This window comes from Callorhinus ursinus, unplaced genomic scaffold (assembly GCF_003265705.2).
Source record: "Callorhinus ursinus isolate GAN/ISIS: 27379988/994484 unplaced genomic scaffold, GSC_fseal_2.0 scaffold131, whole genome shotgun sequence".
NCBI classification, from domain to species: domain Eukaryota; kingdom Metazoa; phylum Chordata; class Mammalia; order Carnivora; family Otariidae; genus Callorhinus; species Callorhinus ursinus.
The window spans coordinates 472,195-493,918 of NW_027397193.1; the positions used below are offsets into that span (position 1 = coordinate 472,195).

The window sequence follows — 21,724 nt, forward strand, 5'->3', positions numbered from 1 at the left end:
GAGGCCCTGGTGACTGATGGCCGCAGGGATGTTCCGTGATGCTGTGAGAGATGCAGGCAGGGAGGGGCAAATCCGTGCCTGACCCGGCTCTCCTCTGCGCAGGGGTACGGCTGGAAGAGCTGTGTCAGACAGGTGGGCGGTGTGTGGACAAGGACAATTCCCACTACTGCGTGTGCCCAGAAGGCCGCACGGGCAGCCACTGTGAGCAGGAGGTGGACCCCTGCTTGGCCCAGCCCTGCCAACATGGGGGCACCTGCAGAGGCTACGTGGGGGGTTATGTGTGCGAGGTAAGGGGCACCCAGAGTCGGGGAGAGGGGAGCTGGTCATGCTGGGTGTGTCTGCACACACATTTCCGTGTGTCTGTGACCTGGTGTGGGTGTGTCTCCCTAGGCATGTCTGGGTTTTTGCTTTTGTGTCTCTGGGTATAACCTTGTGGGTGTATTTCTTGGTTGATCTGAGGACTTTCTGTGTGTCTGGGTGTGCCTCTGTCTTTGGTTGTTTCCTGGATGTATCTATCCCTCTGTGCGCCCCATCTTTTGGGTATGAATGCACGTGCTGGTGTCCGAGTGCATCTCTGGTTGTATGTGTCTTGGGTACATCTGGGCATCTGGATGTCTCTCCTGTGCATTTGTATGTGTGTGTCCCTTTGCACTGGCTGTGTCTCTAACTCTCTGTGTCTGGGTGTCCTCTGTGAGTGGGTGTGTTTCCTTGTACTGTGTGTGTGTGTGTGTTTCTGCAAACAGGGCATTCCTCTGTGTGTCGGATGAGACTGTATGTCCTTTGGTCCTGTGATCTCTGTGTCTTCATGGGGAGTATCTGTGTCCCTCTGGGCTTAGAGGTCCCTGTCTCACATCACTGCAGTGTCCAGCTGGCTACATGGGGGACAACTGTGAGGATGATGTAGACGAGTGTGCCTCCCAGCCCTGCCAGCACGGTGGCTTCTGCATTGACCTAGTGGCCCGCTATCTCTGCTCCTGTCCCCCAGGAACACTGGGTATGCCAGGGCCAGGGTTGGGGGACAGGATGGGAGACTGGGTCTCCATCCCCTCCTGACTACTCCCCCCCATCCTCCCCTCCCCAAGGCGTGCTCTGTGAGATTAATGAGGACGACTGTGGCCCAGGCCCACCCCTGGACCAGGGCCCCCGGTGCCTGCACAATGGTACCTGCGTGGACCTGGTGGGTGGCTTCCGCTGCACCTGCCCCCCCGGATACACTGGCTTGCGCTGTGAGGCGGACATCAATGAGTGTCACCCGGGTGCCTGCCATGATGCACACACTCGGGATTGTCTGCAGGACCCAGGTGGGGGCTTCCACTGCATTTGCCGAGCAGGCTTCACAGGTAAGCATGGGAGAGGCGGCTGCCCTGGGATCCTGCCTGTGTGCCTACACTGTGGCTGATCCGCTAGCTCCTGCTTGTCTAGGTCCCCGCTGTCAGACTGTCCTGTCTCCCTGCGAGTCCCAGCCATGCCAGCACGGAGGCCAGTGCCGTCCCAGCCCAGGCCCTGGGGGTGTGCTGACATTTACCTGTCACTGCATTCCGGTAGGTCACATCGGTGTCTCTGGGGGAGGAGTGCGGGTGTGGCCTCGCTAGAGGGTGTGGCTTTAGGGGAGAAGAGGTGGAAGGGAAGGGGGTTCCTGAGAAATACTGAAAATACCTGGAGAGAGAGAGTGTGTGTGTCTTTGTGGGGCGGGGGAGGAGGCACTGGGGTTTGGAGACCTGGCCTCCTGGGGAAGGCGGGGCTTTTCTGCAAGGTGGGGCCTCCAGTGGGCAAGGGAGAGGTTGGGCGGGACCTGGGGAGATTGGAGGCTCAACCTTCTCAAGCCTTGACCCCCTATCCTCCCCTCTCTCTCTTCTCCCTTGCAAATCCCTCCCTCCCCTCTCTTTCTCCAACCGGATCCCATCTCCCATCTCCAGCCGTTCTGGGGCCCGCGTTGCGAGAGGGTGGCGCGCTCCTGCCGGGAGCTGCAGTGTCCGGCGGGCGTCCCGTGCCAGCACACGGTCCGTGGGCCGCGCTGCGCCTGTCCCCCCGGACTGTCGGGGCCCGCCTGCCGGGGCGCGCGGGGGTCGCCGCCGGTGGCCGCCAACGCCAGCTGCGTGGCCTCCCCGTGCCTCCACGGTGGCTCCTGCCGCCCCGCGCCGCTCGCCCCCTTCTTCCGCTGCACGTGCGCGCCGGGCTGGGCCGGAGCGCGCTGCGAGGCGCCCGCGGCGGCGCCCGAGGCCCCGGAGGAGCCTCTGTGCCCGAGCGCAGCCTGCGAGGCCAAGAGCGGGGACAAGCGCTGTGACCGCGAGTGCAACAGCCCGGGTTGCGGCTGGGACGGCGGCGACTGCTCGCTGAGCGTGGGCGACCCCTGGCGGCAGTGCGCGGCGCTGCAGTGCTGGCGCCTCTTCAACAACAGTCGCTGTGACCCCGCCTGCAGCTCGCCAGCCTGCCTCTACGACAACTTCGATTGCCGCGCGGGCGGCCGCGAGCGAGCCTGCAAGTGAGCCCCTCCGTCTGTCTGTCATCCCTTTGACCGGTCCGTCTGACCGCTCGCCTCGGTCTGCGTCTTCTCCGTCCGTGTGCCACACCTGCCCATTCGTGGGCCCCGCCCTATCCGCCCTTTCACTGGCCTGTCAGTCCACCCTTCGACTGTCTGTTGGATGTCCACTCACTGGCCCCCTCGGCTTCTTCGTGTACCCTGTCTGCCTGTCTGAGTGCTGTTTGTCTGAGTGCTGTTTGTCTGTGCGGCTCATCTGCCCGCCCATGTGCCACTGCTGTCTGTCCCTCCGTCCACACAAGACATGACCTGTTTGTCCATCAGTGTGTCCATCCGTCTGTCTTTCTTTCTGCTTGTGCGCTCCATCTGTCTCTCCCTATGTCCTGTTTGTCCATCTTTGGGCTTTGTTCTGTCCATCTGTGAATTCCTTTCGTCCCTCACTACACCCAAATGTTTGTCTACTTCTTCTTCTTCTTTTTTTTTTTTTAGATTTTATCCATTCGTTTGAGAGAGAGAGAGAGAGAGAGCGAGAGCGCAACATGGGGGGAAGGGGCAGAGGGAGCAGCAGGCTTCCCGCTGAGCAGGGAGCCCGACTTGGGGCTCGATCCCAGGACCTGAGGATCATGACCTGAGCTGAAGGCAGACACTTAACCCACTGAGCCTCCCAGGCGCCCCTGCCTACACTCTTCTGGTCCATTCTTGGACCTCATCTGTCCATCCGTCTGACTGTATGCCAGTTTGTCCATGTGCCTCATTTGTCTGTTCATCTGTGCCTCTTCATCCATGTGCATCCATGTACCTCTTCTGTCTGTCCTTCTGTCCATCTACTCACCCTTTTTGCCTCCCTATATGCCCATTCATCTGTGCATGCCCCTACCGGTCCCTCCCTGCCCATCTCCTGCCCCTGTCTCTGTCTATTCATGAGTGCTGTCTTTCCGTCCCATGCATTCCATCAGTCCATCCCTGTGCTCTGCCTCTTTTGTCCCTCTGTCTGCCTAGAACGCTTCCCTCATTTTTTATCTCCCTGTCTTTATTACCCCCACTTTCCTCCTCACCCACCCTGCTCCAAACACCCTGGCCTCTGCCATTTCTCAGATACCCTAGGCTTGGACGCACCTCAGGGTCTTTGCACTGCACTGCTGTTCCCTCTGCCTGGAACCCTCTTCCCTCAGGAAGCTACATGGCTCCTCCCTCACCTCCTTCAAGCCTTTGCTCAAACAGCAGCCCCTTCTCAGTGAGCTCCTCCCTGGCCTCCCCCAGTACTTCCCTTGCTTTATGTTTCTCCTTAGCATTTAATTCCATGTAGCACCGTGTGTGTATGTGTGTGTTTATATTTAGCTTTGACTGATGTGTAATTGAAATGCTGTGTATTCTGCTGCTCATTCATCTCTTTTAATGTCTGTCTCTGCCCACTGGAATGCCTCCTCTTCCTGGGCAAGGATTTGTGTCTGAGCCATATCCTGGAGGCCTATAGCAGCATCCAACACACAGCGGGCATCTGTCAATATTTATTTATGACTAGTTCCTGAAGGAACGACTGGATTTGCAGAAGCCCTGACACCTGTCGGATGCCTTCTAGCTCTCTGTGCTTTCACCGTCTGTCCCCCTTGTGTCTCTGGAGTCTGGGTGCTCTCCGGTGCGCGTGAAGGGGTGTTCGATGACCCTGACCCCACTCCCCCCTCCCTCAGCCCAGTGTACGAGAAGTACTGTGCGGACCACTTTGCCGATGGCCGCTGCGACCAGGGCTGCAACACGGAGGAGTGCGGCTGGGACGGGCTGGACTGTGCGGGCGAGGTGCCGGCCCTGCTGGCCCGCGGTGTGCTGGTGCTCACCGTGCTGCTGCCGCCCGAGGAGCTGCTGCGCTCCAGCGCCGACTTCCTGCAGCGGCTCAGCGGCATCCTGCGCACCTCGCTGCGCTTCCGCCTGGACGAGCACGGCCAGGCCATGGTCTTTCCTTACCACCGGCCTGGTCCTGGCTCCGAATTCCGGAACCGGCGGGAGCTGGCCCCCGAGGTGATCGGGTGAGAGCTCCACCCTGGAGAAGCCGTGAGGTTCCTTGGGGTGCTGATCTGGGAGGGGTGGGTCCCTGCTCATCAGGTCTTGGGTGTTTCACTTCCCTTAACATCTTGGGGAGCCTTCCTGGTGATGTGACCAGCACGTCCCACCTTCGGCACCTCTGTCATTTGGGGCTGGGTCATTCTTTGCTGTAGGGGGTTGTCTTGTGTGCTACGGGATGCTCAGCAGCAGCGTGCTTGGCCTCCACCCCCCACCGCCCCCCAAGATGTGACAACCAGAAGTGCCTCCGGGTACTGGCAAGGGTCCTCTGGGGAGCAGAGTGGTTAAGGGCATGTGTAGTTTTTGATTTTTTTTTTTTTTTTTAGAAATGGAAAACAGAATTTTCCTGATGGTGGCCTGGGAGAGAGGCCAGAAGGGAGGTGTGGCCTCTGAGCACGGAGGGGGCCCCTGACAGAGGAGGGCTGGATTCTAGAGATGGAGGACAGGGGCTCTGACAGGGACAGCTGGAATGGGGGAGTGGATGGAGTCGGGTGGCTGACCTACCAGTCCCTGGATGTTCCCTGGGTGTGGGGATAGGGTATCTGGGGGCGGTGGGGCCCGGGGGGGGGTGTCTCATCAAGATAAGGACACAGGATGATAAACAGGGGTCACATTCAGGCTTGCAGAATCTGAGGAGTCTGGGGGTATCGTGGAGCCTCCCCCCTAGGAGACAGCCAGAGGCTGAAGATATGCACAAGAAAGATAAAAGGGTTGTTGAAGCCATGGGAGGGACTCAAAGAAGTGGGGACAGAAGAATGATCTGGGGACATTGAGACCTAAGGATTGGTTGAGGGAAATCAGCTCAAAAAAGAGGAGGAGTAGCCAGAGAGATAGCAGGAGAACTGGGCCGTGCGGCACTAGGGATCTCAAGGCAAGAGGGAGTTTGGAGAGTCTGAGATGGGGAGTCAGATGTATGTGCCGCATGGAAGGGGTGCTCTCAGGAGAGAGGGGATGAGGGACGCAGGATGGGGCAGGAAGGGGTCTCAGTCTGGCCTCAGCGCGATCCCTCAGGGAGCTCTAGAGTGCGAATAGCACCCTAGAGTCCGTCCCCCCTTGAGACAGAAGGGCCACTTTGCTTTTTTTTTTTTTTTTTTTTTAAGATTTTTTATTTTTTGTTAGAGAGAGAGAGAAAGTACAAGCAGGGGGAGCGGCAGGGAGAGGGAGAGGGAGAAGCAGACTCCCCGCTCAGCAGGGAGCCTGACACAGGGCTCGATCCCAGGACCCTGGAATCATGACCTGGGCCGAAGGCAGACGCTTAACCGACTGAGCCACCCAGGCGCCCTCTAAAGGGCCACTTTGTATACCCTGTATCCGCCAGTCATGGGCTGAGGGCTGCCCTAAGGGGTGTCACCTCCCAAGTGAAGAGGTCCCCACTTTGCTGAGGTCAGTTTTCTGGAGAAGAGGCGGCCGTCAGCTGTTAGAAGCTGCAGACCTGGATGTGCGCCAACGGCATCCACTAGAGATGTTGACATGAAAACAATGCCCACTGGATTCGTGGCCAAGGGGTCACTGGTGGCCACAGCAAGACTGGTTTTGGGGCGTGGTGGGTTGGATGCCAGACTGGGGGCAGGTGGGCCCGGGCAACATGGTGAGAGGAGAGGACTCCTCTGAGTCCCTGGGATGGGGCTCCGTGCCTGGCTTACAGCAGGTGCCCCATGGAACCCGCCTGTCCTTCCCTCGTGTCCTTGCAGCTCTGTGGTGATGTTGGAGATTGACAACCGGCTGTGCCTGCAGTCGCCCGAGAATGACCACTGCTTCCCCGATGCGCAGAGCGCGGCCGACTACCTGGGAGCACTGTCGGCCGTGGAGCGCCTTGACTTCCCGTACCCGCTGCGTGCCGTTCGGGGTGAGGCCCGGCCCCCCCCCCCCCCCCCCCGCCCCGTGGGAGGCGAGGGTGGAGCCGGGGCTCCGCGGGGGGCGGGCCCTGGCCTGTGGTTGAAGCCTCGCCCCCCCGCTTCCCGCCCACAGGGGAGCCGCTGGAGCTGCCAGAGCCAAGTGTGCCGTTGCTTCCCCTGCTGGCCGCCAGCGCCGTCTTCCTGCTGGTCATCCTCGTCCTGGGTGTCATGGTCGCCCGGCGCAAGCGCGAGCACAGCACCCTCTGGTTCCCCGAGGGCTTCGCGCTCCACAAGGATGTGGCTGCCGGCCACAAGGGCCGGCGGGAGCCCGTGGGCCAAGATGCGCTGGGCATGAAGTAAGGACCCTGCCCACTCTCCATGCCTGTGTGTGTGTGGGGGGGGGGTCTTGGGAGTCCTTGAGCCCACTTTGACCCGATTCTGACCTCTCATCCCAAGTGGACCCTAACTTCAGACCCCAGCCCAGATGCCTGTGCTCATCTCCTTGACCACTGACTGACTCCATGATCCCTGGGGATCACCCCGGACTCATGACCCCCCTCATCCCATTTCCTGTATCTCAGTTCCCTTGACTCAAATCCTACTCTGATCCCACCGTGACCCTGCCCTGATCCTGGCCTCTCTGACTTCACCCTCATTCTCAGATTTGTTCCCACATGACTGCTGGCCTCATGATCCCTGTTTGCACCTCAACCCCTCACTGATCCCTGACCCTATGCTCTATGACCCCCCAGAACCACCTCTGACTCTAACTCACTCTGACCTTTGACCCCATTCTGACCCTCTTTCCACCCCCAACTCAGCGTTCATTCTCCATGATCCTCAATCCTGGCCTTGGCCCTGGGCCTCGCCTCCAACTCCCTGATGTGTCCCTCAAGACCCCCAACCCCACCCTGACCTAACCCCTGAATTTACCCCTCTCCGGTGACCCCATGACCTCTTTACTCCTCAATACAGCATCCTTGATCCTGGCTGCATCTCTCACCTGTGGCGAGGACAACTGCATCCTCATGTCATCTTCTATAATCCCTGCTACATGCCTGTGACCCTCACCTATCCCATAGCCCACTGTTCTGACCCCTGACCCCACTCCTGTCCCTTCCCCAATTCCACCTTAAGACCCTGGCCGCCACCCATCATAACCCCTGACTACCCCCCCCCCCCCACTGCGACCTTGACTTCATCCTGCATGCTCTCTTTGGACCCTGTATCTTTACCCTGTCTCCTGTGCCTACTGACTCAGGACCCCAGAACCCAACCCTAGACCCAGACCTGGCCTCTGGGAGCTCTTCTCTGATCCCACCCCAAATTCGCCTATCAGGTTGCCCATCTCCATTGTCTCCTCTCCCCTGCCCCGTTCCCATTGTCCCCACAGGAACATGGCCAAGAGCGAGAGTCTGATGGGGGAGGTGGCCACAGACTGGATGGACACGGAGTGCCCAGAGGCTAAGCGACTGAAGGTTCTGCCCCTTTCTCTGACCCCTGCCCTCAGGGTCCTGGGTGGAGGCCCCAATGGCCAGGGGGAGAGTCGGGGGAAATCTCTGCTCTCCTCGGCTCTGGGGGAACAGTCATGGCATCTGCCTCATCGTGCCCCTCTCTAACCAGGCCCCTGCTCCCAGGCCAGGGTGGGGGTCTTCCTGCCCCTGGCCCAGACAGCGACTCTGCTTTCTCTCTGCTGGGTCCGACTTTGTCCAGCGTGCCCGGGCTGAAAGTGCTCCTAGCTGGTTTTAAACACCATGTCCTCTGCTGGGGCCACACCCATGGGCTCTTAGTCAGCTTGGGCTGCCATTACGAAATACCACAGACTGGGGGGCTTAAACAACAGATCCCTATTTTCTCACAGTTCTGCGGGCTGGAAGTCCAAGATCAAGGTGCTGGCAGGGTTGGTTCTTGGTTAGGGCTCTCTTCTGGCCTTGCAAACAGCTGCCTTCTCCATGTGTCCTCACATGGCATTCCTCCGTGTGCCTGGAGGGGGAGAGCCCTGGTGTTTCTGCCTTTTCTTAAAAGGATGTCAGCCCTATTGCATTAGGGCCCCACCCTTATGCCCTTGTTTCGGCTTAATTACCTCCTTAAAGTCCTACGTCCAAATATAATCATGTTGGAGGGTAGGGCTTCAGCATCTGACTTTTGGAGGAGCACCGTTCTGTCTGTAACAGGTTCCTGCTAGCATTTCTTTCTACTTGCTGAATGTCTTGAACACACACATGAGCATCTTATTTCATTTTTATGAGGACCCTATAAAGCAGCTATTGATATACACCTCAGTTCTCTGCTGCCTCTCCCTGCCTAGAGGCAGTTCTCAGCCTGCCTCTCCCCTTTATTTATGAGAGAGAGAGAGCGCCAGTGAGTGAGAGTGCGCGCACAAGCAGGGGGAGGGGCAGAGGAAGAAGGAGAGAGAGGCTCAAGCAGACTGTGCTGAGCTTGGAGCCCGATCTGGGGCTCAATCTCACCACCCTGAGATCGTGACCTGAGCCAAAACCGAGAGTCTGGTGCTTAACTGACTGAGCCACCGGGGGCACCCCCTGCCTAGATTTTAATGTTTGTGAAATGGAGACATCTATTACAATTGACACCTGAAGAAATCTGTTCAACTCAGGCTTTTCTTTTTCTTTCTCATCCCAAAGTGGGTATTAAGTAGATAGCGCAATATGTTTTTGACGGCATTTTCGGATTGCAGAATGACAGCATTATCCTGATTTTGCTAATGAGAAGCTCAGAGCTCTCGTGTGATTTGCCAGCTGATGGACAGCTAACCAGAAAGGGTCAGGGAGGATGGGACAGCTGCCCATCACCTGGCTCTCCCCTTCCATGAAATTCAACTCTCTGCCTGGGTCCTTAAGCTCAGGTCTGGCTTGATCAGGCTGTGTTTGGTGCCTGAAGGCTCTTAAATGTCCTGGCAGGCTAGTTAAGAATACACCCGTCCTGTTTTCATAACATCACTATGCCTTTTGGACCCTGAGCCTGAACTCTATCAAGCTCCTGCCAGGGGCCCAGGGCCCATGCTTGTGAAGGTAAATCGATACGTTTGTGTATGACTATTCTGCCCTGATACCTCACGTTCATGTTCATGGTACTGGGTAGGAGCCCCACATGGTATCCAGAGCTTCTCCCTGCTTCTCTCTTTCCCTCCCAGCCAATCACCCTTTTCTCAGATTATAATTGATCCATAAAGGATCACCTGCCCCCGCCCCCACATTTCTTTTACCAGTGTGATTTATAGTTTCCAGAATACAAGTTTTGCATTTCTTTTGTTAAATTTAATTCTAAGTATTTTATTCTTCTTGATACAGTTGTCATGGGACGGTCCTCTTCACTTTTGGTGTGTTATGTCTAGTGTATAGACAGGCGTGTGCTGACAGGTGCTATGCTCTGTGTCTCTTCTTTGATCACCTCCTTGGGTTCCTAGCCCTCCCCACTTCCAACCCAGAGTAGAATCCCAGTTCTTCCTTTTATGAGTTCTGTGAGCTCCAGTATGTCAATTTCCTGTTTCCGTATGTATAAGAGAAGCCGGATATTCAGGGTTTCTTGGGGCTGGGAGTGCGCACCTCCATGAGAGGAACCTGTGAGGGCGCCCAGACTGTCCCTCTGACTATCTCTCTCCCAGCTCTTTGTGAGAGCCCTGGTCCTTATGCCTTCAGGTAGAGGAGCCCTGTGTGGGGGCTGAGGATGCTGTGGATTGCCGCCAGTGGACCCAACACCACCTGGTTGCCGCAGACATCCGTGTGGCACCAGCCATGGCGCTGACACCCCCGCAGGGCGATGTGGATGCTGATGGCATGGATGTCAATGTGCGAGGCCCAGGTCAGCCACGGGGCCTCCCCTCCAAGGATGCCCTTTCCCCATCCTACTTCTGAAAAGTTGCATCTGGGTCTGGGTTCTGGGGAGAGTAGGGTGTGTCCAGCATCCGTCTGTGGGGGTGTATGTTAATCAGGACTCTGGGTTGTGATGATAGCCCAACTCAAACGAGTTTACTGGCTCTGGTAACTGGAAGCATCACGGATATTTGGGTCCAGGACTCACGGCCTCGTGGCTCCAGCCCGGGGAGGCTTTCCCCTGGGGGCACCGTAGCCACAGGCCCAGACCAGCAGCGGCACCAGCAGACGTCCCGGGATGACTTCTGACTGGATGGGCTGCAGTCACGTGCCCATCCCTCAACTAATCAGTGTGCCCTGGGGGCTGGAATATGCAGATTAACTGCAAGGGGCGGGGCTAAGGCCCCTAGCGCTACCCAGGGCTTGAGGATGGGGAGTGGGGTGCACGTGGCTCCCTAAGGGAAACAGGGGCAAATGCTCATGCAGAAGGTAGCAGATCACATTATTTGGATCCTCTTGGATCCGTCTTTGCCACATTTCAGGGTAGTCCTCCCCCAGCTCATTTTGCTTTTGTTCCAAATGGCCTGCACCTATGGCTCTCTTTTGAAATTCCTCAGGCTACCAGGGTCTGAGGTGCCTGGGATTTTATGTCCCTGGGGTGGCTCTTTACCAGTGGGTGGGGGCGTGTGAAAGGCACAGCTCCTTTGCCTGGAGCCGGATTACAGCTTGAGGTACAGTTCAGCCTCCAGGGTCCCCCTTCAGGATCAGGCTGAAGTAAACCCCTGGGAATTTGCCTGAGGCTGAATGCTTGCTCCTCCCTCCCTCCCTCCTGGATCCTCTACCTCGACAAATCACGGAAGGGCTGCCTGTGAATCCTCATCCTGCGTTGGTTTCTGGGGTACCTGGCACAGGGGTGTGTGTGTGTGCGCACGTGCACGCGCACGCGCACGCCATCCCCTCTTGTGCTCTCATGTGTCCCACTTCCTCCTAATGCAGTGCCCTCAATAGTAGTCCCTGGAAAGGCCCCTGTGCCCACCTCCCTTTGACATACTCCTGGTCCCCGCAGATGGCTTCACTCCACTGATGCTGGCCTCCTTCTGTGGGGGGGCCCTGGAGCCAATGCCCCCTGAGGAGGATGAGGCAGAAGACACATCAGCCAGCATCATCTCAGACTTGATCTGCCAGGGAGCCCAGCTTGGGGCACGGACTGACCGCACAGGGGAGACAGCCCTGCACCTGGCTGCCCGCTACGCCCGGGCTGATGCAGCCAAGCGGTTGCTGGATGCTGGGGCAGACACCAATGCCCAGGACCACTCAGGGCGCACTCCTTTGCACACTGCTGTCACCGCGGATGCCCAGGGCGTGTTCCAGGTGAGATGCACCTGCCCCTTTGGACTTTGGAGCTTGCACAGGCATCAGGCAGACCTGGGTTTGAGCCCTGGTCCTGCAAAATAGAGCTTTGTTTTTCTCATCTGTTAAATGGCGATATACGGTGGCCGGCAGATAGCAGCTTCCCGAACTTCATGGAGTCTAGGGGACGGGGGGGGGGGGCGGTGGTTGGGGAACTCAGAGGACTTACAGATGCTCCTGGTCCCTCTGTTTCTGCCATGACCCTCCCTTCTGCATGCTTTCTCTTCTAGATTCTCATCCGGAACCGCTCCACAGACCTGGATGCCCGCATGGCGGATGGCTCTACGGCACTAATCCTGGCCGCCCGCCTGGCGGTGGAGGGCATGGTGGAAGAGCTCATTGCCAGCCATGCTGATGTCAATGCTGTGGATGAGCTTGGTAAGCTGTGGGGAGTAGCAGTGGGTGGAGGCTGAGAGGGTATCACCTGGGCCCTGACTGTCTTATGTGAATTATCTTGAGACCCGATCACTGAAACTCATGCACATACAATAGGGCTTCGACATGGACTTAAACTCACATGCTTTTTTTTTTCTTTTTTTATGGCCTCCCCTAGCCCATATGACACCTCAGTGACTTAGAAAAAGGTGGTCTTCCCCAAGACACTTCATTTCCATCCGCTTTGTTAGAAGAACCTGCTCTGCTGCCCTCTGCTGGACAGCTGGCGTACTACGTTTGCACATTGGCCAAATCCCCACGTGATGTAACTGCCTCTGTGGAGGCGGCTTGCGGGCCCAGGTCCCCGCCGGTGCAGATTCATAACCTGCCCTCATGACCAGAGCACCTCACATGGCTGCAGACACACTCAGATGCTCATAAACATCCTTTGAAGCAGGTGTTTTCAACCTCTACCCCATTTACACTTGGGGCTGGATGATTCTTTGCGCGGAGGGCTGTCCTTGCAATGTAGGATACTAAGCTGGCATCCCTGGCCTTGACCCACTAGATGCTAGCAGCACCCCACTCCCTAGTTGTGACAACCCAAAATGTCTTCCGACATTGGCAAATGCCCCTGGGTGGGGGGATCACCCCGGTTGAGAACTGTGGCTCTGGAGGACTGCTCTCCAATAGAACTTTCTGTGAAGATGGAAATACTCTTGGTCTCTGCTGTCCAGTGTGGTGGCTTTGGAGCCCTTGAAATGTGGCTAGGGGGAATGAAGAGCCAAATGTCTTATTTCATTTAGTTTTTTTTTTAAGATTTTATTTATTTATTTGAGAGAGAGAGAGAGAGAGCATGAGTTGGGGGGGGAGGGGCAGAGACAGAGGGAGAAGCAGACTCCTTGCTGAGCAGGGAGCCCGATGCGGAGCTTGATTCCAGGACCCCGGGATCATGACCTGAGCCGAAGGCTGATGCTTAACCGACTGAGCCACCCAGGTGCCTTCATTTAATTTTTTAACCTTTGTTTTGCCTGCCTTTTTTTTTTTTAAGGCTTTATTTAGATATAATTCACATACCATCCAATTCAGCCACTAAAAGTATAACATCCAGTGGCTTTTAGTATAATCACATAGTTGTGCCACTATCCTCACAATACATTTTATAACATTTTCATCACCTGGAAAACAAGCTCTCACCATTAGCTGACCCCCTCCAATCTTGTCTTCCTAGCCCTGGGCAACCACTAACGAACGTACTTTCTCTCTCGATGGATTTGCCTACTGTGAATATTTCCTATAAGTGGAATCAAATAATATATGGTCTTTTTTGGCTGGCTTCTTTCGCTCAGCATATTGTTTTTAAGGTTTATGAAGTGCAGTAGCAGGGACTGGTACTTTTAATTTGTTTGTGGTTTTTTAATGATCAAATAATATTCCATTGTATGGATATACATTTTGTTTATCAGTTTATCCATTGATGGACCTTAGGGGAGTTTCTACTTTTTGGCTATTGCTGCTATGAACATTCATGTACAAGTTTTGGTGTAGACGTGTGGTTTTCATTTCTCTTGGGTAAACATTCAGGAGCAGAATTGCTGGGTCTGGGTCATATGGTCATGTGATCACTCTGTGTTGAACCTTGTGAGGAGTGGCCTGACTGTTTTCCATAGCGCCTGCCCCTGTTTGATGTCCCTGCCATTAGTGCACAAGGGTTCCAGTTGTTCCAGTTTCTTCACGTCCTCCCAAACAGATGGTATTGTCTGTCTTTTGTGCTAGCCTTCCTAGTGGGTGTGAATTGGTATCTCATTGTGGTTTTCATTTTTATTTCCCTGATGGCTAGTGATAATTGAGTGTGCTTCCCTGTGCTTATTGGCCATTTGTAGATCTTCTTTGGAGAAATGTCTATTCTGATCCTTTGCCCATTTTTAAATTGGGTTTTTGTCATTTTTTGGGTCTTTTTTATTTTATTTTTTTAAAAATTTTATTTTTTTTTATTTTTTTTTTTTTTATTTTATTTTTTTTTAAAGGTTTTTATTTATTTATTTGACAGAGAGAGACACAGCGAGAGAGGAAACACAAGCAGGGGGAGAGGGAGAGGGAGAAGCAGGCTTCCCGCCGAGCAGGGAGCCCGATGCGGGGCTCGATCCCTGGACCCTGGGATCATGACCTGAGCCGAAGGCAGACGCTTAACGACTGAGCCACCCAGGCGCCCCTTAAAAAATTTTAATTCCAGTATAGTTAACATAGTGGGTTTTTGTCTTTTTATTATTGAGTTATGAGTTCTTTATATGTTCTAGGTATAAGTCTCTTATTAGATATATGGTTTATAACTATTTTTTTCATTTTGTAGGGTTTCTTTTCACTTAGAAGCACAAACATTTTAATTTTGGTGATGTCCAATTTATCGATTTCTCTTGTTGTTGCTGCTTGTATTTTGTTGTCATATCTAAGAATCCTTTGCCTAATTCAAGGTCATGACGTTTTACTTCTATGTTTTCCTCTGAATGTTTTGTAGCTTGAGCTCTTACGTTTAAGTCTTTGATTCACTTTGAGTTAATTTTTGTATTTGGTGTGAGGTAGGGATCCAACTTCATTCTTTTGCATGTGGAGAGCCAGGTGTCCCAGACCATTTGTTGAGAAGGCTCTCCTTTCCCCATTGAATGGTCTTGGCACCTATGCTGTTTAGTTGTAATTAATTTAAATCTAAAGAGCAATATGTGCCTGGTGGCTACAACCAGCACCCCACATAGTACCCCCCCGTGTATGGACAGTCACACACGGTGGTCCCTTGGACAGAGAGTCACTCCACATACATGGACACAAACACATGTTCAGACACTCTGTGGCAGGTCCCCCCCCCCCAGGTTATATTCTAGATACTTCCTTTCCCTCTGCCATGGGATCCTAGCAAATGAACCCAGTTCTAACCCTGACTTCTTCCCCCCACCCCCCGCCCCGCCCAGGGAAATCAGCTTTACACTGGGCAGCAGCCGTCAACAATGTGGAGGCCACCTTGGCCCTGCTCAAAAATGGAGCCAACAAGGACATGCAGGATAGCAAGGTGAGCCCCAGCCCTTGACTCACCAGGCAGTCAGCCCTGGCACAACCCCCTAAATGTGGCAAAGAGCAGGGTGGGGTAGGTTAGTGGGGGCATTCATCCTGCCTGCAGCCAGGTTTCAGGGATAGGATTTGGACCTACCAACCTCCAACAGTGGATCAGAGGAGAAAGCCTGTGGCAGTTGCTGTGTGACCTTGGGCAAATTGCTTAACATCTCTGAACTTTACTCTCCTCTTCTGTGAGGTGGGGAAGCACCAGTACCCACCTCACTTTTGTCTCCTGAGGATTCAGTGAAATTTGTAGAATGCTTAGCAGATACTCAGTAAAACATAACTGTTATGATCGTTGTTTTAAAACCCCTGCAAGGTGGAATTACTCTCCTCATTTTATAAATGGGAAGAGTGAGGGTCAGAGGGGCACAAGGGTAGTCTGACATTTTGATATTTTATTCATTATGGATTTTTTTTTGCAATAATCTTAAATTAAAAAGTAATGCATTAAAATATCATTTATTTTGATGACTGGTTTTTGACACCCCTTAAATTTTATGCCTAAAGCAAGTGTCTCACTTTCCATATAGTCCTGGCTCTGGGGCATGGTGCTTAGTAGGTCCTGGATGAAAGTGCTTTAAAAGAAAGAACTTGCCCAGTTTCCCTTAGCAGAGCTGGGATTCCATCCAACTCTGCTGGGCTGGAGAGTGTGAATTCTTCCCTCTTAGTGTCCACCAGGGGCTAGGGGCCTATGAGACCTTGGCCAGGGGTTAATCCTGGCTCTTGCGATGCTGACATCTCGGGGGTTCTGTGCCCCACCCCCTTCAGGAGGAAACTCCACTGTTTCTGGCCGCCCGAGAGGGCAGCTATGAGGCTGCCAAGCTGCTGCTGGACCACTTTGCCAACCGTGAGATCACAGACCACCTGGACAGGCTGCCGCGGGATGTGGCCCAGGAGCGGCTGCACCAGGACATCGTGCGCCTGCTGGACCAGCCCAGTGGGCCCCGCAGCCCTCACGGTCCTCATGGCCTGGGGCCCCTCCTCTGTCCACCCGGGGCCTTCCTCCCCGGCCTCAAGGTGGCACAGTCGGGGGGCAAGAAGAGCCGGAGGCCACCGGGGAAGGCGGGGCTGGGGCCACAGGGCGCCCGGGGGCGGGGCAAGAAGCTGACGCTGGCCTGCCCGGGTCCCCTGGCCGAGAGCTCAGTCACGCTGTCGCCCGTGGACTCGCTGGACTCCCCGCGGCCCTTCGGTGGGCCCCCTGCGTCCCCTGGCGGCTTCTCCCTTGAGGGGCCCTACGCAGCAGCCACCGCCACGGCCGTGTCCCTGGCTCAGATTGGTGGCGCGGGCCGGGCGGGTTTAGGGCGCCAGCCCCCCGGGGGCTGCGTGCTCAGCTTGGGTCTGCTGAACCCCGTGGCCGTTCCCCTCGACTGGGCCCGGCTGCCTCCGCCTGCCCCGCCAGGGCCCTCGTTCCTGCTGCCGCTGGCGCCGGGACCCCAGCTGCTGAACCCCGGGACCCCTGTGTCCCCCCAGGAGCGGCCCCCGCCATACCTGGCGGCCCCGGGACACGCCGAGGAGTATCCGGCAGCCGGCGCCCACGGCAGCCCCCCCAAGGCCCGCTTCCTGAGGGTTCCGAGCGAACACCCTTACCTGACCCCATCCCCCGAGTCCCCCGAGCACTGGGCCAGCCCCTCGCCTCCCTCCCTCTCGGACTGGTCAGACTCCACGCCCAGCCCAGCCACTGCCACCGGGCCCACGGCCACAGCCGCTGGGGCGCTGCCTGCCCAGCCGCTCCCCCTTTCCGTCCCAGGCCCCCTAGCTCAGGCCCAGACCCAGCTGGGGCCCCAACCGGAAGTCACCCCCAAGAGGCAGGTGTTGGCCTGAAGGCTCTTCAGTTCCTGGATTTTGGGGGGCTGAACAGATCTCCCATCCTGACTCTCTCCCTTTCTTTTTAGACCTTTCCATTCTCTTCTCTCTCTCCCGGCCCTCCTGTATCCCTCCCACCCCCCTTGAAGCTGACTGAGATAGGTCACCAGCCTAGGCTTTTTCAGTCCTCCTTTATTTATAGGGGGTGCGGGCTGACCCCCGCCCTCTGGGCCTTGTGATGAGCCTGGGACCTCCTCCTGCACTCCCCTTCCCCATCCTTCCTTCCCTCCTTCCCTTCCTGCCTCCTCTGGTCTCTCTCCTTACACTCTGACACGAGTGGATTATTATTATTTTTTTTTTTTTACATTTTGTATAGAAACAAATTCATTTAAGCAAACTTATTATTATTATTATTTTTTACAAAATATATATATGGAGACACTCCCTGCCCCTGCAAACCCCCCAGTGCCCCCGTGGGGCTGAGTCTGTGGGCCCATTCGGCCAAGCTGGATTCTGTGTACCGAGTACACAGGCATGACCGGGATCCTGTGTACCGAGTACACAACCCTGGTGTGTACCAAGTAGGCACCCTTGGGCGCACCCTCCGGGGCAGGGGTCGGGTGAGACTTGGGAGCCTCTTTCCTATCCCACCTCCCTCACTTCACTGCATTCCAGATGGAACTTGTTCGATAGCTTTGCCGGGGGGAAGGGCCCTTCTGGCCCAGAGAGCCCGCCCCGGGTCCCCCAACCCTAGAGCCTGGGCCACTCCCTTGGTGAACTGGGTGGGGGTGGCTGGTGAGAACATGAGGACCAGGGGAGATGTGTGCGTTTCACTTTGTTTCCCTGTAAATATGGGACTGACAGGAAGGAAAGGAGCCGCCTGGGTGGCACCCCTTCCCCCCGGCACTCCCCTGGCCCAGCCCCGGGGCAGAATGGAAGTATTTTTAGGCTGTTTTTGTAATGTGGCTTCTGGTCACAATCCCTGTGTAGCTAAATTCCCGGGCCTTGCATTGTACAGCCCCCACTCCCCTCACCACCTAATAAAGGAATAGTTAGCACTCCGCGTCACTGGTCTGTGTCTAGGTAAAGTGGGCGCTGGTACTGGTGGGCCTTCTGTTATCTCCACCGCCAGTGTGTGAGCTCCCGTCTTGGGTGGAACCTATTTAGCTTGCGAGCTTGCTCCGGCTTCCGCCTTTGGCAGATGACTCCACTGATTGGCTCAGAGGTGGCCACCTGACTCAAGGTGAGCCAATCAGAGTCCCTTGCCCCGGAAGTTCTTTAATGGAGATGCTAGGAAAGCCGCCAGTTGTTGGAACTTATAAGGCCAAGGGCAGATGGAGAAATATGGGTGGCCAGTTTGGGGTGGTGAGTATAGATGAGCAAACAGAGCAGAAGAGTGGGGCTGATATGCAGGGTAAAGGTGAGATGAGTGCTCAGATGGCTCCAGAGAGTTGGAGGCAGTATCTCAGTTCCAGATGGAGCGTCAATTCCGGTTAATTGAGCATGCATCCCATTGACATCAACAGGTACTTATTCATTGCCTCCTAAGTGCCCGATGCTGGTTCTGCAGGGATCTCACCTCTACCTCATGCTCCCTTGGGTTCTGGAGACAATGCTGCATCGCGGAATATAGACACATACCAGCTTGGGTGGGTTTCCGTGTCTTGCAATCATTTGTGCCCCCAAACGAGGTTGTGTTTACACCGGGACCCTCCAGGAAAGGAGGATGGGATAATGTTCATTGATTCCTCCTGTCATTTTGTCATTGGCCGGGTCCCTTCCCTGCCTCTCCGCGCTGACCTCCGTTCTTGGTTCTTGAGTTTGGCTGAGAAAGAATTCAGAGCTAATTTCTCAAGCAAGAGTTTGATAGCAGTTAAAGAGAAAGTATACTCTCAAGAAGGGAGAGCGGGCAGGTTCAGAGGTGGCAACTGTGCCAGGGGTCAGGGTTGTCTGCTTTTATATTTGCATGGGTCATAGGTCATAGCTAGGGCGGTCTCTCTCTCTCTTTTTCTGGTTTCTGGAGTTTGGCTTTACTTTGCAGTATAAAATCATTTGGAGCCATTTTGAGACAGACATCCCTGAACTGGAGGTTCTGTCAAATCAATACTACATTGCAGCTTGGTCAGTTGAGGAATACACACCTGGGATACAAAGGAAGCTTCTCCATTTACCTGCTTTATAATAGGTTTCTTTCCATTTTGTTCTCATCAATTTTATAAGGTTAAAACACGGCACACAGCTAGGGAGGTCTCTGCCGGGGGCTGCCTCCCGTCATCTAAGGGACTCCTCCTACTCGTAGGGTGGGGGGGTTCGGGGGCCCCCCCCCCATGATCCTTGTGGAACTGTCCTGGCAGCCCTCCCCTGCAGAGGGTGTCAAAACCGCAAGGTAAATGTATTATTAGGAAGCTAGAGGTTATTGGAGGGCAGCAGTTGTAGGGGAGAATGCATGTGTATCCCCTCCGCCCCCCACCAGGCTTTCTCTGCTGCGTGGAACTTGGTTTCACCCTTTTGATCAGTTGGAAAGCATTTGTTCACCGCCCACACCTAGCTGACTGCTTACTCTATCCATTGGGAGTGCTCTTGGTTGCAAGTGACAAAAAAGCCAACTCAATTGGCTTAAACAGAAAAGGAATTTATTAGTTCATATAGCTAAAGGGGCCCAGTTTCAGGGGAGATTTGATCTAGTGGCTCCAATGAGGTGAACAAGGGCCGAATTTCTCTTTATCTCTACAGACTTTTCTCTGGGCCTCAGTTTCACCCTCAGGCTCCACATAGGACCCAACCTAACGTCTCTTCCCACCCCACACAATTCTAACCCTACTTGTGTGTTAGCAAAATAAGTGCAAAGAACATAGACCATGTTGCACTTTCCAGAGAATCAAGAAGCTTCTAGGTTGTTTTTTTTTTTTTTAAGATTTTATTTACTTATTTGAGAGAGAGAGAGAGCAAGAGAACAATTGGGGGTGGGAGGGGCAGAGGGAGAGGGAGAAGCAATCTCCCTGCTGAGCAGGGAGCCCGACATGGGGCTCAATCCCAGGGTCCCAGGATCATGACCTGAGCCGAAGGCAGACGCTTAACCAACTGAGCCACCCAGGTGCCCCGAGAAGCTTCTGGTTTTGAGGTTGATTTTTGTTTTGGCTCCAATTGGATCATGTATCTATCCTCTGACTTAGGGTTTCTCAACATTGACAGTATTGACATTTGGGGCCAGATCATTCTTTGCTATGGGGGCTATCCTGTGCATTGTAAAATTTTAACAGCACCCCTGGCCTCCACCCACTAGATGCCAGCAGCACACTCCCCTTCCATTGTGACAAAGGAAAATGTCTCCGGACATGGCCAATTGTCCCCTGGGAGTGGGGGGTGTGGCTTTTGAGCACCACTGCACTAACCAGTTACTATGGCAATGGGATGTGGGATGTGCTGATTTCTTAAAGCAATCAGTCTCTGCTCCAAAACTGGAGCGGGGGTGGGGGGTGGGTGGTAAATTTAGGGACAATCAGGTTTGCAGAAGTAGGCATTCTGTGGAAGCAACTAATACATGTTTACTCTACCTCCCTCCCTTTGGCTAAATCTTTGGAGATTTGGAGATGAAAGACAATCTCTTTCATCGTTGTCTTAAGTTTAGTTTGTGTATGTTCATCTATCCTCTGCTTGCTTGTTGGGCACCTACTGCATGCCAAATTCTGGACTAGTTGTTGGGAGTAGAATGGTGAATTATATGGCCCACTCTCTGCTCTTACGGAATTTCAGCCGAGTTAGGGGATGTATAGTGGGCATGCCAATATGTCCCTTTGGATCTTACCATTCCAAATGTTGACTGAGTTTCAGGACCCCTAAAACTCTCTACCTGGGAGCTTTCTCTTGTGTGGGGCAGGAATTGCCCTCAAGAATGTGGGGGTGGGAGGGCCTGGGTGGCTCAGTCAGTTGAGCGTCTGCCTTCGGCTCAGGTCATGATCCCAGGGTCCTGGGATCGAGCCCCGCATTGGGGTCCCTGCTCAGCGGGAAGCCTGCTTCTCCCTCTCCCACTCCCCCTGCTTGTGTTCCCTCTCTTGCTGTCTCTCTCTCTGTCAAGTGAATAAATAAAATCTTAAAAAAAAAAAGAATGTGGGGTGGATGGGAGTTAATGGATAAATACCCCAGTTTCCTTGCTCCTCTGTGGGGGGAAATTCAGAGGTGTGTTCTATAGACTCAGAGGATGTCCATTGGGATTGAGTCCAGTGGCCCACAGCAGCAACTAATTCTTCCTCATTGGGACTTTCTGGGATGCTCCTTTTTGGAATGTTCATACTGGATATTTCTGGAATAATTTTTCAAATAAATTCTTTGCACTTGAATCCTTGGCTCAAGAAAGGCCCATCTTAGCTGTGTGTATGAGTTGACTCAGGGGGAGAAACAAAAATATCTGTTGGGGTGCAAGCAAGTTTCGGGATCCTTCTTCGTGAGTGCTCCTCAAAGGAGAGAGAAAGTCTTTCTCTTCACCCACTTTGCTTACTTTATCATGCAACCCTGACTTTATATAAACAGGGCATTGGAGATGCTTGTCCCACAAGGGGGGAGCCTACTTCCATGTCTGGTGGAGCCAACTTTTTGTAAGTACATGTGAGACTTCTCTGCTCTGGGGGCCCCCTGGAATGGTTGGGGGAGCGATATCAGGTGGGAGAACAGGAAGCCTGCTCACTGCCTCAATGAGTTGGTGAGATTCAAAGATTCATGTTCATGTGACTTTACTGGTATCCACCAAGTTCAGAGACATTTGGATTCATTATCCTAGTTGATTATTTCTTCTTCTTCTTCTTCTTCTTCTTCTTCTTCTTCTTCTTCTTCTT

The 21,724-nt window shown here is 54.4% G+C and overlaps 1 protein-coding gene across 1 annotated transcript in view; it reads left to right on the plus strand.

The window, feature by feature from the left end:
* NOTCH3 (notch receptor 3) overlaps positions 1-17,956 on the plus strand; it is a 32,866-nt gene extending 14,910 nt beyond the window's left edge. Inside the window, exons 20-33 of the mRNA XM_025864819.2 lie at positions 103-287; positions 862-994; positions 1,083-1,340; positions 1,423-1,541; positions 1,917-2,482; positions 4,168-4,500; positions 6,226-6,380; positions 6,503-6,725; positions 7,763-7,847; positions 10,026-10,188; positions 11,266-11,570; positions 11,840-11,987; positions 14,948-15,045; positions 15,861-17,956. Of these exons, the coding sequence (XP_025720604.2) occupies positions 103-287; positions 862-994; positions 1,083-1,340; positions 1,423-1,541; positions 1,917-2,482; positions 4,168-4,500; positions 6,226-6,380; positions 6,503-6,725; positions 7,763-7,847; positions 10,026-10,188; positions 11,266-11,570; positions 11,840-11,987; positions 14,948-15,045; positions 15,861-16,913 (3,824 nt within the window). The 3' untranslated portion in view covers positions 16,914-17,956. The remainder of the gene's footprint in view (positions 1-102; positions 288-861; positions 995-1,082; positions 1,341-1,422; positions 1,542-1,916; positions 2,483-4,167; positions 4,501-6,225; positions 6,381-6,502; positions 6,726-7,762; positions 7,848-10,025; positions 10,189-11,265; positions 11,571-11,839; positions 11,988-14,947; positions 15,046-15,860) is intronic.
* The last annotated feature ends 3,768 nt before the right edge of the window (positions 17,957-21,724 follow it).